An 18040-nucleotide genomic window follows, 5' to 3' on the forward strand; every position below is an offset into this window, starting at 1 on the left:
GAGAGGCTTAGGCTAAGGGGTTTAGAGTCAATACTCAGAATATATTATGTGTTGTTGTGTGTTGTTTCACGTCGAAACTAGGGGCCTATTTATAGGGAAGAGTTCGTGGAAAAATAGAATTGCAGAGTTCTAATCCGCAAAGAATTAGGAAAAGAAACGTACCCAGGTATTTTCAGCGCCCAGGCCTGGGCGCCGAAGATTTCGGCGCCCAGAGCCAGGCGTTGAAAATAGGGTCTGGGCAGTTTCTTGTTTAGTCAGATTCGGATTCTAAAATCCGTAGAGTTTGAGATTAATTTGAGTCTTTTAGCGCGTATCAATTTGTGACGGAATGCGTCTGGGCCCGTTACAAACTCTAGGCTCGTTAGGATTTTAATTAATACGTAACTCTTATTTCCGAATCCTATTAGGAATAGGATTCTCGCGGTTTTCTATCTCATTTAGGATTTATGTTGGAATGCAACACCTAATTCTGACAGGTTTCTATCTTTCATGATTTGCCACTTTTAGAAGCTACCTTTTACGGTAGTTACTATTTTTAGCAGGTTTCCATGAATAGCAGGTTTCGGGTGAAATGGAGAATCGAGATTCGTTTATTTTATAGGAGATACGTTGTCAAGTGGATTTTTTATGCTTTCATCATCGAACCTTTCCCTTGCGGGAACGGGGACAAAAGTAGGTGTCTACACCTTTATAATAAGTATCAACACAATATAGTATACCAACTTGAATGAGTTAAAGAGTCACGTTCAGAGGTTTTGACAACATCGTGAGGGAGAATTGACAACATTATGTGATTACTCCTATAGTTATTTGAATCATTCGTCCATAAAAGGGAGAATCCGAAACCAATAATTTAGAGAATACAATATTGATTACTGTTAAATTCAAGGCTTATTATATCAAACGTCATAACACTTAATAAAAGTACAATAATATCAAACGTCATAACACTTAATAAAAATACAATAATATCAAACGTCATAACACTTAATAAAAATACAATATAAAGTTCCCAAAAATGGAGAATCCAAAAGCGAGAATAACATAAGTGTACCAAAAAGGAGAATCCAACCATACAACATGGTAATAAACGTCACAAACACCATAATGTCCACTCCGATGGAGGACGAGATAATAAACCATGAACAAGAATTGTCATCATGTCAATTTGGGGAGTATAAGAAACCGTCTCTATTTTCCTGGTTCCAAAAAAATGACAAGTTAAAGAAGAAACGTATTCAAACAAACAATATGTATAAACATAATCACATGTATAAACTCAAGGTAAACAGCCATTAGCAATATTTTACAAAATCAAGTCCATGTTTTTTCGCATATATCGAATGCCAATACACCATTATATAGTAATAATGCATAACGTTTTAGTACTAATGCATAAGCAAAGTAGAGCAGAGTAGAGCCGACTTGCAATAATTTACAAAAATCAAATCCATGTTTTTTCGCATATATGCAATACTAATACACCATTTTCTAGTACTAATGCATAATGTTTCAGTACCAATACAAAAGCAAAGCAGAATAGAGTTGAGTTGCAATAATTTACCAAATCAAATCCATGTTTTTTCGCATATATACAACACCAATACACTATTTGCTAGTACTAATACATGACGTTTCAGTACCAATACAAAAGCAAAACAGAACAACATAGCCGAGTTGCAATAATTTACCAAATATCCATGTTTTTTCGCATATATACAATACCAATACACCATTTGCTAGTACTAATGCGTAATGTTTCAGTACCAACATAAAAGCAAAGTAGAACAGGGCCTAGTTGCAATAATTTACCAAATCAAATCCATGTTTTTTCGCATATATACAATACCAATACACCATTTGCTAGTACTAATGCATAACGTTTCAATACCAAACATTAACAAAGCAGACCCTAGATAATAACAATTATCTATGATATGGTGGATTATCTTTCTGAATTCTTATTTAAAACAAATTGAAAGTAACATATCCAATCTACAAAAATCTAAGCCAAAATTTCAATAAAACACCCCCCCCCCCTTTGCCACCATTTTCAACACCAAATAAACTTAAACGCGCAAATGGTCATACTTAAGCATAAATTATGATTCTAATTTCAATAATCAATAACAATAAATTACGAATGTTCACAATTTTCATCCCAATTTCAACAATCATGATTCCAAATTTTGTTTGCCCTAAATGTTAATACCTAACTAAATTTGTAAAAACAACAAAAAATTAATAGGGATGAGACCTTACCTTGAAGAATTGATTTTCTGCAGAAATGGTGAGGAGTAAGAAATTCGGAACTGTTGAGATGAAGAGGCATTTTTCTATCTTGTTTTTCAGAAATATTGAAAAAGGATGTGTTTCTCTCTCTTCAATTTGTTATGCCCCCTTTCTTTCCCCCCTTTTCTTTCCCCCTTTTTCACTAACGGACTCCGTTACTAGTTATTTACTTTTCTTTTTTTCATTTTTCATTTTATATTATTTTAATCCCACTTCGTTATATACTTTTCTTTTTTTCATTTTTCATTTTATATTATTTTAATCCCACTTCTCGTGACTTATACTTCCTCATATTCAACTATGGGTTAGTAACTTCTATCCAATTTGTTTCACAAACCGCTCGAACTTTAGAAAAACTCGTGATCCATGAATACCTGAAATATCATTGCATTTTGCATGAACATTTGCAATAGAAGAGATTGAAAATCAAAGAGATGAATGGATTAGTTAGAAAATGGGAATTCCTGTTTAATAACACTGCAAAATACAAAAGCTTCAGTAGTTGGAGGAACAGCCATGTCCACATCAAAGACTCTCACGATTACATCTACCTGCTTAAGAGATGCTGCAGTAGGAAAACCCTGAAACAAATTCATGCCCAGATAATAGTTGCAGATTATGTGCAAAACCCATTTGTTGCTTCAAAGGTTTTAGGGAAATACATCGAGTATGCGGCTAAGGGTATGGAGGATGCAAGGAAGGTGTTCGATCAATTGCCTGAGAGAGATGTTTTCTTATGGAATATCATATTACAGGGTTATTCAAAACATGGGCCCTTTGCGGATGCCTGGAGTTACTATGTTGAAATGCTGGTGGCCGGTGCTGCTGCGGATCAATACACATTTCCATTTATGTTGAAGGCCTGTGGCGGGGCAAAAGAGATTAAAATGGGTCAGGTGATTCATGGTCAAATAGTGAAATCTGGGTTTGCTTTGGATGTTTTTGTTGGTAATGCTCTTGTGGCATTTTACGGGAAGTGTGAAGAAGTTAGTTCATCTAGGGAGATGTTTGATGAAATGTCACAAAGAGATATTGTTAGTTGGAATTCGATGATTTCTGCTTATGTTGTTAATGGTCGGCACAATGAGGGTCTTGAACTGTTTCATGTAATGCTGAATGATGAAACAATTTCGCCTGATCAAGCTACATTGGTAGCTATTCTTCCTGCTTGTGGTCAACAATCAGCACTCAAAGAGGGACTTTGGATTCATTCATACATTGTGAAATCTTGCATGGAACTTGATGCTGCGTTTGGTAGTGGTCTTATATCATTCTATGCTAATATTGGGCGATTAAGGCCTGCAAAGTTGATATTTGATCGAGTTAATGATAAAAACATTGTGGTTTGGAACGCGATGATTAGGGCTTACGGAACACATGGACATGCTGATGAGGCAATAAAGTTATTCTCCCAACTTGTAGATGCTGGATTACGCCCAGATGGTCTGATATTTTTGTGTTTATTGTCAGCCTGTAGTCATGCAAGGATGATTTCCGAAGGCTTGGAATTATTTGAGAAGATGGAAGAGTATAGAGTTGAGAAAAGAGCTGAGCATTATGCTTGTGTCATCGATTTATACAGCAGGGCAGGACTAATAGATGAAGCAATGAAATTCATAAACAAAATGCCTATTGATGCAGGAAAGGATGCCTATGGTGCCTTGCTTGGTGCTTGTAGGATACATAATAACATTCAAGTAGCTGAACAAGTAGCCAAAAGGCTGTTTGATTTAGACCCAGAAAATGCAGGTCGTTATCTGATTTTGATAAAGATGTATGAGGATACAGGTCGGCATCAGGATGCTGCTAAATTGAGAACACAATTGAAAGACAGGAAAATTCGAAGGCCAGTTGGATCTAGTGCAATTGAAGTGGATTATACTTTTCATACATTCGGAGCAGAAGATGAAACTCATCCATTTAAGGACCAAATCTTTGACACATTACATAAATTAGAGATAGTCATGATAGATGAAACAACTGTAGTTGATCAATGTGTAATGAACTCTTAAGTAATGGTCATGGAGGTTGATTATTTAGATATGTATTTGGAGTGCCGACATCATGCAATTCGGCAATATCAATTATAGTATACTCCCTCTGTCGGATCTCTTACCAAACTGGCTACTTTTACAATTTTATTTACCAAAATGACTATTTTAATTCTATTTCCCAAACTAGCTACTATTTATTTACCAAAATGACTATTTTGACTTTGAGTAAAAAAAATCTTGCATGGAACTTGAACTATTTTAATATATAGTGAACCAATTTTTTTGGGTTTTTTTAATATATTTTTTTGTTATTTGTTTTTTTTACTAAAATGTAAGTAATTTGTATTTTCTTGAGTTTATTTTTTAGATGAATCATTCCCTTTTTATCAAAAAGGCAAAAACAAAAATGAACCATTTGCTTTGCTAATAGCCGCAAAGTATACTCAAATAAAATCAATCCAAAACATAAATCACAAACCAAAGAACAATTACTCCGTACTTAATTTATTTTTCAAGAAATAATAACTTATACTCCATATTACTCCCTCCGTCCCTTAATACTCGCACCGCTTTCCTTTTCGGGTCGTCCCTTTATACTTGCACCGCTTCTATAAATGGAAATCTTTACCAATATTATATTATTTCTCACACTTACCTACTACCCCACCTACACCCCTACTCCTTACAAAAAATCATTTAAAAATCCACACCCCTCACTCACCACTCCCCACCCCTTACATATTTCCCACTAACTATATTTAAAAAATACCCCACTATCAACTAACACCCATTAATTTAATAAGTCAATTCAAATGTCTTAAACTCCGCACCGGTCAAACCGGTGCGACTATTAAGGGACGGAGGGAGTATACATTAGAAAAAACTATAGTACAAACATAAGGGAACAAAATTAAGGCATTTGAAGTAGAATATAACATCTGACACAAAATACATTCAATCAAAAATTTCTTATATTGTACGGAATACTTAGAGTTTTGATTTCTTATTTCATTGAAACCAAAATTACATAACATTGAATATAATGAAATATAATTGGGTCTTAAATATGCATGAAAAATAAGTCAGTTGGGAAAATTGAAAAACGCCAGGCTCCAGTGACGTCAACTTAAATATTAGAAGATAAAAAGAACCCAAAATTTATATATAAAATCTTGTCGGAGTCCCTAAGAAAACCACATCGGTTCACTATTTAAAAATAATAATTCAAACCAAACTGGTTCACTATTAAAAACTCAAACCTAAAGAAAAAGAAACTCAAACGGGTTTATTGATTTTTACTTCAAAGTCAAAATAGCTAGTTTGGGAAATAGAATTAAAAAATAGCCATTTTGGTAAATAAAATTGTAGAAGTAGTCAGTTTGGTAAAAGATCCTCCTCTGTCCCTTAATACCCCGCCGTTTTGACTTTTTGAACTATTCACGTAATTCACTTTGACCGTATTTTATTTCTATTATATGAAAACAAATGTTAGTATATAATATATTATTGGCTTCATCTTAATATATATTTTCAAAATATTAATATTTTTATAAGTTTTTATAATATGTAATTAAGGATATTAGTGATCAAAGTTGTGTATTGGCAAGCGTGTCTAGTCAAAACGGTGCAAACATTAAGGGACGGGGGGAGTATTTTTTTTCTATCAATGTGGCAACTATATCCGAACAGATACAAATATAATCCGATTCCTCAATGATAATGGTTAGAAGTTAGAACTTACTACTGTCAGAGAGTAGGGTTTTTCTTATTCACTGGCACTCTATAATTCCTTACAGTTGAGATTTTACCTTACAGAATACCCACTTGTCTCATTTGCATTCTACGCACCGCATTTAAGTGTTTTTTTCACAAGTCATGCATAATCAATTTAAATTTTAGAAAAAGTTTTCATACTTCTATTTTTATTTTGCAATTTTAATACTTTCTTTGTTCCCTCCCTATGTATAAATTTGATATTTTACACTATTAACTATTTATATGTAAGAAAAATTGTAGCAATATTAGATATTTGATCATCTGTTGTGATTCATACGTGAGAAAAATTGTAGTTATATGAGATTCTTGTTAAACTCGTATCAATATATATCATTCCTCTATTTTGGAAGCAGCTGTATGACTAGAACCTTCTTCTGATCTTGATAACTCGGTCTGGTATTTTCCCAAACAAGAGACTCACATATTACATATATGTAAAAGGGGATGATATGCTCAACAATTACATTCCACCGAGTATATACGCATGCATATCTACCATTTGACCGGGGATGATATGCTGCATTTACAAGTTGTCAATCTACAAACCAACCTTGCCAAGGAAAGAAGAAAGAAAATAGAGGAAATGAAAAATACAACAAAAGAATAAACTGTGCAAGAGGTATAGTGTACTTATATTGCTGTTGTTTGTCCTATGTATCTCCCTGGTGTTTTACAGGGATGTCAAAACCTCAGAGTTTATGTAGTAAGGACGTCAGGGAGTGTGTTGGAAGGAACACCAATAATTTTACCTCCGAGATCAGGGAAAGAATCTTGATCAGGCAAGGATTCTACTTTACCATCTGCATCCACCTGCAACGGATACTTAAGAAGGTGGCCCTGCAATAATGTGAAACTTTCAGCAGTAAACCTCTTCCAGTTATCTTCCGCAATATCATTCACCTTTCTCACACATTCTATACTTTCCGGTTCATTGAAGCATTCATCTAGCATCCCAACATGTTCGGCCCACAATGAGGTTCTATAACCGTAGATCTGCAACAAATTAGTTTCATCAACTTAGTAAGCTCTTCAGAAATGCACACAGGCAACTCTAAAGATATCGAAATAGCGGACATGTGTAAGCCTAAAGAAAATCCAACCGTGGCAGGCCAAAAACAAAATTGATCCCTTTTTTACCCCTTTGCTGTATTCAATTAAGAATTTCAATTCCTTCAGAAGCTAAACTATGCTAAACAAAATCAGTATCTAAACAATTATTTCTAAAACTAAAATAATATGGAGTATGCACCCTGGTTGCCTATACTTGGTTGCAGGATTTGTAGTGGGAATGTATGTACTTTCTCCGTTTCATTTAAGTTGACACTTTTACCAATGCATGATTTGAAACATTAATATCTTTAATTATCAATAAGCAGAAAATACAAAAATTTGATATTTGGAAAATATACAGTAAAATGAATCTAACAAGATCCCACATGACTGATTTTTCTCCAGTATAAATCACAAAATAAATCAAAGTAACTTGTGTGAATAGTGCCAAAGTCCAAACGTGTCAACTAATAAGAAACGGACGAAGTATACATCATTAAGATACTCCGTATTTAAGTAGTATTTCAAAAACAATCAAGTTATAAACTAGGGAAATTGTCAGAAAAGACATTTTAAAACACATCTTGTGAAATAACCCCTTTTATGACATTTCAGTTAGAACTTGCCATATCAAAGGTTTAATTCAAAATAGTACCTATGAACTTCTGTTCTTGGCGCGTGAATCACACTCCCTCTTATTCTTTATCAACCCTGATATTCTCATCTTCTTCATTCCCTCTTTTTCTTATAATTTTCTTGCTTCTAATTCTAAGGCCTTACCCATCTCTCAATCACGCTAGTTTTTTAGTGATGGTTCAAGAAGAAGCAGTAAAAGGAGAGGATGTATAATGTATGTGGTAAATATAAGTGACAACAAAGGAAATTAAAAAATAAATAATTAATTAATGAATGAATGAGATGCCTACATGGGAGACAAATTGACATAGAAAGCAATAGAGTTGAACCCTATTTTATTTTATTTTCTTGTTAATATATACTCTACATATGATCGACATTTAGAAAGAAATTTAAGTCAAACTTTGATTCCCAAATTAGTTAGCTTCACAAAGTTATTGTGTTCCGCTAATTCATCACCATTCTTCCTGTTTTTCCTCTGATTTCAGTAGTCTCAGCCCACATCTATAGCTCCTTGAGCCCGTGTGTGCCGCTCTTCCTCAACTTTTGTGTAAGCATTTAGCTTTTGGTTCTCAAATTTATCTTTAAAACAATTAACTTTTGATGCCAAAGGACCAACTCCACCAAAGCTTAAGCCGATGGTCGAAACCCCATGATAGTTTTATACTCTATCACGCCCCCCCACATGAAATCCCTTTTGGGCTTGAAGTGTGAATGCAACATAGGCCTCCCCAAACCTAGAACTAAATATTCCACTCTTCCACTCTGAAAAGAGGGGTGGGTGAGATTTGAACCTGTGACCTTTGTGTCACGCTGGCTCCGATACCATGCCAAAGGACCAAATCAACCAAAAGCTTAAGCTGATAGTTGAAGCCCCAATACAGTTTTATACTCTATCATCTGATTCTCTAATTATATCCAATTAGTGCCATACTGCCATGTAACAGTGTAAGCGTACAAATGCAATTGTGCAAACCTTACTAGTTAATCCATTTTAATGTAGGATGCATATTTTTTTGCTTAGTTTGAAGTAGAGTAAACATTTGATGATGAGTTGATGTTGGTAAAATGAGGAGAGAGACGTGTGAGGGTAAAATAAACAAAGAAAAGGACAGTTTGTTGCAGGCCCGTGGGTCAGTTAGGTGAGAAAAGGGAAGGAGATGAGAAAGAAAGCGGGGGCAGGAACAACATAAGATCAGACAGAGGATAGAGTTTGTGGAGAGGGAAAAAGAAAAGGAAGAGATCAGTGTAAGTCACGTGACAAAATAAAAGGAAAGAGTAAGGTCAATGCATGGTAAACTGACTTTCAGAAGCCGGTCATAAGGTGCATTTGTTAAATGAAACCGTCTCATAGATACTTTCTGACAAAAAATAAAATAAAAGGTGTTGTGTCACAAATTTTGATTTTTAAGGTCTTTTTTAACAAATTTATATCCACACTAATATTTTAAAACAGGAAATCTCGCATGGAATGATGTCACATGTCATCCTTTGATTTATATTTTACTCCTTTTGTAGAAACCATTGGGAGTACTTATTTTCCTCTTTTCCTATTTGTTCCTCTTCTCATCTTAGATGTGAAAATTATGTCTTTTCACATGCATTAATTTTATTTGTTTCACATTCCAATTTTAATTTCAACACACTCCAAATGACCCTCTTCTAATGTGTTGAATTTTCTTATCCTCTCTACATTACACACAGAATATAACCAAAATTTAAATTAAGAAACCCGTACCTCGCTCGGGATTAAAACTAGTTTAATATAATAATAACGTTACATGCATTTCTTGCAATACAACTCTAGTACATAATAACATGGGTTAATTTTCACAGTGCTGAGCAGACGACCAGGTGATGGGAATAAACAGGATAGAGTTTAGGACAAAATAGATCAAATGCTCATTGTGTACTTGGTTGAGCAATATCCCGTGGCCCCATCCTCCGCCATTCATAAAGAGGAGGAAAAGCTTTTACAGAAAAAGGAAGCACAATAAGGATATGCAACACTGCAAGCGTACCTGGCCTCTGGGATTTCTGTTCTTGTTAGCCCAAGTGTGATGGGGTTGATAAGCACCCATAGCAATCTCTGTATCTTTAGTACCAGCTAAGGATCTTTGGTTGATGTTAGCAGATCCCATTATAACATATTCATCGTCAACAATCATTCCCTTTGCGTGCACATAAATCATAAATCTTCCGTACTTGTATGAATCTGAAACCTGATAGAATAATTTTGTTAGACGCCACATATTCAGCTTCATCATGCCCATCATCAGCACTTGGCTTCTAAGCAAACAATAGCAATGTAATAAGAAAGGAAGCATGTACTTCATAGGCCTGCAACAGGCTAATAACCAGAAAATACTTCTCCTGGTTAGAAATAGTTGCATCATTCCTAAATGGCACATATTTTAAGAAAGTGAAGGGAGAATGTATGCAAGATAACTGTACCCTTTACCATCAAACACCATCCCTGCCAACTTGTGGCCTGTGGGAATATTTAACCAAAAAAATTACTTGTGGGAATCATCACCGTCACTTATAGGCAATATGGTCTTTTGTCATAAAAGACTTACCAAAATAAGAAATAATGCAACTATTATAATATTTCCCAGAGGAAAATGGTGCAACTATTTCTATACGAAAGAAGTACAAATCTAAAAGAGGCACCACAGTACGCTTGAAATCAAGCATAACATCAGAAACTTTTCAGATACAGGGTGCTTCCGTACATCGGTACATGTGCAGACAGCAGGCGAGCAAACTTTATGAGTGACAATGATGCACCACTATCCTAAGGTAACCGAAAAACGTAAAACAGATTTCTTGTCCAAACATAAACAGAGTTGAATTACAGACCTTCACAAAACCAAAAAAAAGACTGAACATTATTTGTCTTTATTAAATTTAAGTGCCACCGCCGTAAATAATTAGCTATGTATTGTAGATCAAAGGTAGAAAGCGTACGGAAAAGTAACGTTGACTTTTTGTGTGACCTTAGTTCTATAGTGCATACAGAAGATGAATCTTTCATAAATGTTATAAAAGGTTAAGTTGATACAAAATAAGCTCATATACTTCAAAAGACGCTTGACACAACGGCACCAAAAGATTTCTGCAAATAAATCCTATTCTTAAAGCTCATATAATAAGGTTTGTGAACCTCCTATCCCTACAAGAAGCTTGAGAACCAACAACATAAATATTTGCTCGGTTTTTTCTTAGTTGTGCTATATTGACTTTTGGTATTATTCACGTTACTACTTTGACCTATGTTTGTCATGTATGCATAATGAAAAACATCATGTTTGGTCTTGTTAGATTCGTCTCAATGTATATTTTCAATATAACTTTATACTCCCTCCGTATTTATTTAAGAGATACACTTGGTCGGGAACGGGTATTAAAAAGAAGAATTGAATGAAATAAAATAATAAAGCAAGTGGGGTTGGGTAAATATTTTAATAAGTAAACAAGTGAGTACCATGTCATTTTGGTGGGGTGGGAGGTGGGGTAAGTTTATGAAATTATTTGTTTAATAGGATGGTGGGTAATAGGGTAAATTAGATGTATTATTTAATTAGATGGTGGGGTTGATAAGTTACTAAAAATGGCAAGTGTATCTCTTAAATAAATATGGCCGGAAAAGGCAAGTGTATCCCTTGAATAGATACGGAGGGAGTAGAATTTATAACAATAGGCCATTAAAGATATTAATGGTCAAAGTTGTGTGTTCACAAATGTGTCGAGTCAAAATGGCACAACTAAAAGAAAACAGAGTAAGTACAAAATTTCTTTTCAAAAGCAAAAATTATCCCCATTTATTTTCAACTTTTGCTACAATTTAATAAAACAGTCAAAACACTATATTCAAGGACTAGTAAACAAGGTAGAGAAGAACAACCAACCACCTTGGCACTAGATTCATTCGCTTCCTTCAGAGACTCTTCAGGAACTTCTTCCCGATTACCAAGACAATAGAAATTAAGATAATCCTGAAGATTTAAATCTGTAGGCTGCATTGTTTTCAGTTCACGAGCAACAACTTCATACATCATTTGCATCGTCTGCCCCTGTGAGGAACCAAACATATAAAATTTAACATAACTTCACCACAAAAGGCCGGCCATATTTTTGTCTTCCTAGATATAAGTCAAGAAATGATTTTATCTTAATCAGATAAGTGAATTTGACAAGCAGGATGGAACCATAAAAGATGCATCTTCCTGGATCCTAATTTCAAAAGGCCACATGATAAACAAAATCATAAACTAAAAAATCCAACTATATTCCAGGGAAATGGTTACAGAGTGCATAGAGATGAATAAAAGCTTTGCAATTCCAACTAACCTGCCAATAAAGAATTTCTTGCACGGCAGCAGACTTTGGATCACCTTCTGGCCACATTGGTATGACGATATACACAGCAAATCTTTCCTTGGCTCTAATTTTACTGACAATTTTTAAAGCCAACTCCATGGGGATCAGATTATCGGCTCCTAATTATAACATTAGATGAGGACTATCAGTAAACTTCTGAGTGTAACAGCTTAAAGAAAAGTAAAATACCCATAAGATTAATTACAGGATTTATCTAGACTCTAGAGTAAATGTTCTTGTAAAGTTGTAATGAACTCCAAAGAATAACAACAGTGTCCGCCTGACCTGCGTTTTTATATGAAGGCCATGCATACGACGATCCAATAAAATATTGATTTTCAATGTATATAAAACGCTGTGCAGATCTGATTGCCTGGATATATGCTGTTTGTATGCTTTTATCTATCACCAAATTCTTTGCACACTCAAGATTCTGCAAAAGATGACGTTACCAACACGTGAGCAGTCTAACAAAATGGACAGTAATTCATCAAGCCACAACACTATTACAATATTAACTTAAAAGAAAGTAAATGTTTAAAATTGTTGGAAGATCTGACAACTGTACCTGCAACCAACTTTCCTATCAGATTCACTTCCCATGGTTACAATATTTTTTCTTTTTGTTGCTCATGACTACCATGGTTACATCCGACCCCCCCCCCCCCCCCCTTACCCCGCTTTTTGCGGGAGCCTCTTTGAGGCAATGGGGTAATGATAATGATAATGATAATGATGAATGCTCATGACTACCATGGTAAAGGGGTAAGAGTTGTAAGACTAAAGTTGAAAATAATATTGGAAAACCCAAGATTTCCATCACAATATTTGATGACAGTCTAGGTACATTGATCAAGACCCTGGAGATTAAAAAGATCAACAGAGGGCTATAAAGATGTTAACCTGAGCTTTGGCAAGAGCGACATTTTTTGGGAATCCCCTCAGTGATCCCGAGTCAATAGAACGGAATATCTGTAAATAAACACAAACAAGCCGACAACAACTCAGTCGAAAGTAACAACAGTCAGGAACTCGACTCGAAGAGAAAGGGAAAAAAGAAATCAGGCTAATTTGTAGCCAGTATTACCTGAACATGCCAATTTTCTCGATGCCCTTCCTTTGAAACCCACAGAGCAGGATCATCTTCTGGAACTACAGTGACAGCATCATCTTCAGCTACACGCTGAGGACTAAGTATCCAAGAGATACGATCTATCTTTATTAAAGCATCATCATGCCAACGAGCTATTTTTTTCCGTAGTCCAAACTCCCTAAATTTTGTTGCCTTTTTCCATCTCTGCTCAAAATTTATGAGGACATCATACGCAGCAGGACCGTCAACTCTGCAATGCAAGTCATGCCATGGCTGTCTTGGAGCTTTTGTCCCGGCCTAGGAATTCCAGAAACCCAAAAATAAAAAAGAAAGCCAAAATCTATTCAGTAAATTCATACGGAGTAATAAAGCATATTGCAAACTTGTACAGATGACATAATAACAAGTATAAATGTCAAATTTGCTAATACAGACCAAACAGACATACACATACAGAAGCAGTGAACCAAGTTGGATATCTAATAAAACAGCTACAGTAATAATATTCTAAAGTGGAACATTACAATGAGAAAAGTAACATCAGGGGAATAACCAAATCATATCCCAGCAAAAAGTGAAAGTGGGATCATGCCCATGTAAAATAAAACAGATATACTCACAGGAAATGTGGGGTTATGAAAATCATCCTTGAATACTGTGTCAAGATCATGGAATAGTCTATGCTCGGGTGTGTCATAGCGTCCATCACACAGATCTAATCCTCCTAAGAAGGCAGTAATCTTTCTGTTGTTACCATATGCCTGTGTATCTACAAGAACACATTTCTGATGATGTGTGAACATGGTTCCAATAACCTGCAGAGATATCACAAAATACACATTAGGAAGAAGTTCACAGAAGTTTTAATAATGGGAAGATGACAAAAGCTAGCAGATACCAAAAAAATGTTGACAGATAGGAAATGGACAGGCACTGAAGCCGCCTTGAAACATGTGTTCAAATTTCTTTTTTTATCTGACTACCATACAAAAATATCAAATTGGCAGCTATGGATGCAAAGTCACAAAAAAAGAACTTAAACATAAATGCAGCTTCAGACAGCAAACTCACAAGAGAGCCACGTCATGGAGTTCCTCATGTTGTCAACATAGAGAAGTAAATCAGGATCCACGTTAATCTACTAATTCTAGTACAGGATTTTCCAGAGCTGAAAAGAATGTATCATAGGAATTATCTGTATTAGTCAAATTAGAAGCATACTCATTAACTTGCCAGCTAGGGCCTAGGGGTATATTTACTCCACAACGGCAGCACAGTAGTCAACTCTGTTTTAACAGAAAGTGAATACGCTAGTTCAAACTTCAAGTTACAGATCTAATGAAGACCTATGCTTCACTACAAACTGTGAAATGATACTTGGCTATGTCCACAGGTCATTCGAAGCAGCTGCAACTATAAAATTATTGCTCAAGAAACATACCAAAAAGGCCAAAAACTTCTATATGGGTAAAAGACCACAGACATATGAGAGAAAAACATCCTTCCAAGTGTTCTTAGCATACATTCTGGTCAGTTATAGAGATGTTCAGCCCTGCCGAAGACAGAGTATGATACTCAACCACCCATCTTCTCAAGAATACTGCGAGTGAAGAGAATGAAATTTTTTAAGAAAGGAAAACTAAAAATGAAAAGTCGAGGAAAGACTAAATCTCATTAGGGTCGTAAAGCCAAGGATAAAATCAAAGCATCATTAGATCCAGAAAAATAAAACATCATTAAATCCAAAAAAATATAACATTAGGTTGGGCCTATAGTCCTATACCAAGGACCTTTAGCTTTTTTACCATATATATGACGGAAAAAAAGAAGATGAAATCAAATTGAACAAAGTAATCAAATATTTATCCACATTCACAAAGACATAGAGTACCTGTTGCTTGAAGTAGCTAAGTTTACTGCTGCCATAACGAGGTGATAAAACGCACATAACTGAAGAATGTTTGAAAAACTTCCGTGTTTCCTCATCGTGTGTTCCCATAACCCCTTCCTACACCCAGCAACACATGTCAAAAAACAGACGGATTGTCAAAATATTGCTTTGCAATCTCCATGTTCTCCAAACGAACAATCAGCACAAGTTATCCTTCTTACAAGTTACAACTACTTCATTATAATCTCAGGTGGTACAATATATATATATATATATATATATATATATATATATATATATATGTATATATATATATATATATACTCTTCCTTTTGCCTGGTCTGCTTAGATTAGAAGAGCAGCACAACAGTGATTCACTAAAATATTTTCTACTCTAGAATTGACCACTCCAAAAAAAAAAAAACCAAAGATTTGTCCATATGATAACACATCACTTGAATATGAAAGGTTCTGTTGAAAAACATTACGCTCCCCAATTGTTTTCTAGAAAGTAATGTAATCAAGTGAAAGAGAACAAAAGAATATAATTTAATCCATTCCAATAGCCAAAAAAGCGAAATATTTTCTTTGACAACTCCCTACATTAATTAACATGGATCCAACCTTCACTTGAATATGACAGGTTTATTTCAAGGTTATATTCTTTGATTTTGAAAGGAAAAGGAATCAAACAAAGGAGGACAATAGAATATAATTTAATCCATTCCAATAGCAGAAAAAAGTGAAACTTTGTTTAGTTAAGACAAGTCCAAGATCAAAATTAAACTAATTAACATGGATCATCTTCCACTTAAACAAACATCCTGCAACACCGCCACAAACACGGCAATCTCTCCTTGCATCCAAAAAAATCTACCCATCACCTCCCCCGTGCCTATTATTTCATATTACCATTTCTCAGTACACAGAGTAATACCATTTCTCAGTATATAGAGTAATACCATTCATGTACGTCATCCTTGTACATCACTCATCTAGTCAGTCCCTCAAACAAGCTACTTTAGTAGTACCGTATTACATTATCACCCATCTAGTAAATTCCTCAAACTTATTACAACCCCAAAGTTCGAATCTATTTACAAGTTGTAATTACTAAAACTTGGGCGTTGTTATTTAAGCTTCCTAATCTCCTTGGAGCAACAATTTTCTCCTCCTAGGCTCCCAGCATCATTCCATTTCACCATTTCTCATCAGAAAGACTTAATTCCCAACACTCACTTAATTCCAAATTAAAGTTCATCATCCATTAAAAAACAAATTCTTCAAACTTTTACACATTGAAGTTTAACAAAGTCAACTAGATTACTAGACTTAACCTTTTACTCCCAATTTTTAACATATCAGCTCCCACTACCCAATTTGGCTTTTTCAAAAATGGTACACCCAGGTTTATACTTTATAGTAAACACTCTTCCGGCACGCAGATTCAGAAGATTCCAATTACTTTTTAGTTTTTACCAACACATCACATATCAACCACTGTAAGATAATTTACATACTTACTCTCATATTAAATCACCACACAAAAAGTGCAAAATCAAACACCATAACACAAAACCCTGAAAAAGAAAACACCATTACAAATCATCAAGAATTATATTTTGATTAAAGGAATTATACCGTTTTGATGAAGTACTTGTTATGAGAAGTTTTATCATCCCAAACAAGCAACAAAACCCTAACACCTTCTTCAGATTTATACTTCAACAAGTCCCCAAGTGTAAGATCACCTCCTCTCGGCAATGGCTTAGTAGGTTCTCTTACTAACTTTACCTTGTGAAAAATTGACCAACCAACTATATATATCATATGATGTGCTTCAGATATTGCATAGCATATATCCTCCCAACAAGTTCCCTGTTGGTAAACTTCGCCGCCGTCTAGTTTTATCTCCGGCAAGTAATCAGGTTTCCCATGAGAATCCTGATATAGTTTAACCGAGCTACCCTTTCGAAGCGGATAGTATGTCGATTTCACTCCATTTTTCGTGACACTGAGATCTGGGATTCGCTCACAAGGGGTGAATTGGACCTCGATCCGGATGGCGGTATCAGGTTTGGGGGGTTTTCCGGTGGAAGGAGATAGAATGGGGAACCAACCGGTGATGAGTTCGCCGGAGATGACGGTGGATGCGGGGAGAGAGAAAACGCCAATGATTTGCGCGCCAAAAACGTCGTCGTCTTTGACTTGGAAATCGATGTTGATTACTGGGTGAGCTAAAGGGATGAGGAAGTGTTCTCCCCAGTGAGGGTCTGGGGAGTTCTTGAGGACGCGAGTACGGGCGATTGTGGCTTGTGGAACTACAACAGCGACGTATGGGTCGCTGGTAATGATTTTAGGACGGCGGCCGTGGTGGTGTTTGGATTTATCTTTGGAAGGGAGTTCGTCGTCGGATTTGTGGGTGGCAGAGCAGGTGTTGCAGGCGGTGAAGCAGAGACGGAGGCGTTCGGAGGTGAGGTCCATATTGGGTAAATGGCGAGCTTCATGGATTTTGAGGTCAAGGTTTCCATGAAGGTAGACAGTTTTGTCCGGCTCTTCCGCCATTGTTGAGTGGTTTGTGGAGGTCGGAGGAGAGAGAAAGAGAGCGAAAGTATAAGGAGGTTGGTAGGCGGTTGAGTTTGGAATGAGAGAACGTGGTGACAAAAGAGGAAAACGGGAAACTGTAAAAGTGTCAATGTCGATGGAAGTAGAGTTGAAAATGAACTAATGAAGTACTACTTGGAAAGCGGACGTATCCATTTATTGTTTTTTTTTTCCTTTTACTCGCGGCGCTCTCGCTCTATGTAATTTTTAAAAAATGTTTTTCACCACTGAGCTATTACATGTTTCGTGTTATCATTACAGAAAAAATAATACTATAAGTAATTATAAAAGTATTAATGTAATAATTCAGGATTTCGTCCG

General features: G+C 35.5%; 2 protein-coding genes across 2 annotated transcripts; one reads left to right on the top strand and one right to left on the bottom strand.

Annotated features, from left to right (window-relative positions):
* Positions 1-2726: 2726 nt before the first annotated feature.
* On the top strand, positions 2727-4304 carry LOC110793211 (pentatricopeptide repeat-containing protein At2g33760-like). Its single transcript, XM_021998071.1, has one exon. The coding sequence runs from the start codon at positions 2727-2729 to the stop codon at positions 4302-4304; it is 1578 nt and encodes a 525-aa protein (XP_021853763.1).
* A 2182-nt stretch (positions 4305-6486) lies between these two features.
* Positions 6487-17830, bottom strand: LOC110793209 (phospholipase D delta). The gene is made up of 10 exons (XM_021998069.2): positions 16757-17830; positions 15116-15232; positions 13845-14039; positions 13219-13521; positions 13035-13103; positions 12417-12564; positions 12102-12250; positions 11663-11824; positions 9770-9970; positions 6487-7055 (listed from the first exon to the last, which is right to left on the bottom strand). Exons 1-10 carry the CDS (start codon positions 17678-17680, stop codon positions 6759-6761), a joined length of 2565 nt encoding a protein of 854 aa, XP_021853761.1. The 5' UTR covers positions 17681-17830; the 3' UTR covers positions 6487-6758.
* Between the last annotated feature and the right edge of the window lie 210 nt (positions 17831-18040).

The sequence above is a fragment of the Spinacia oleracea genome, chromosome 6, assembly GCF_020520425.1.
Source record: "Spinacia oleracea cultivar Varoflay chromosome 6, BTI_SOV_V1, whole genome shotgun sequence".
NCBI classification, from domain to species: Eukaryota; Viridiplantae; Streptophyta; class Magnoliopsida; order Caryophyllales; family Amaranthaceae; genus Spinacia; species Spinacia oleracea.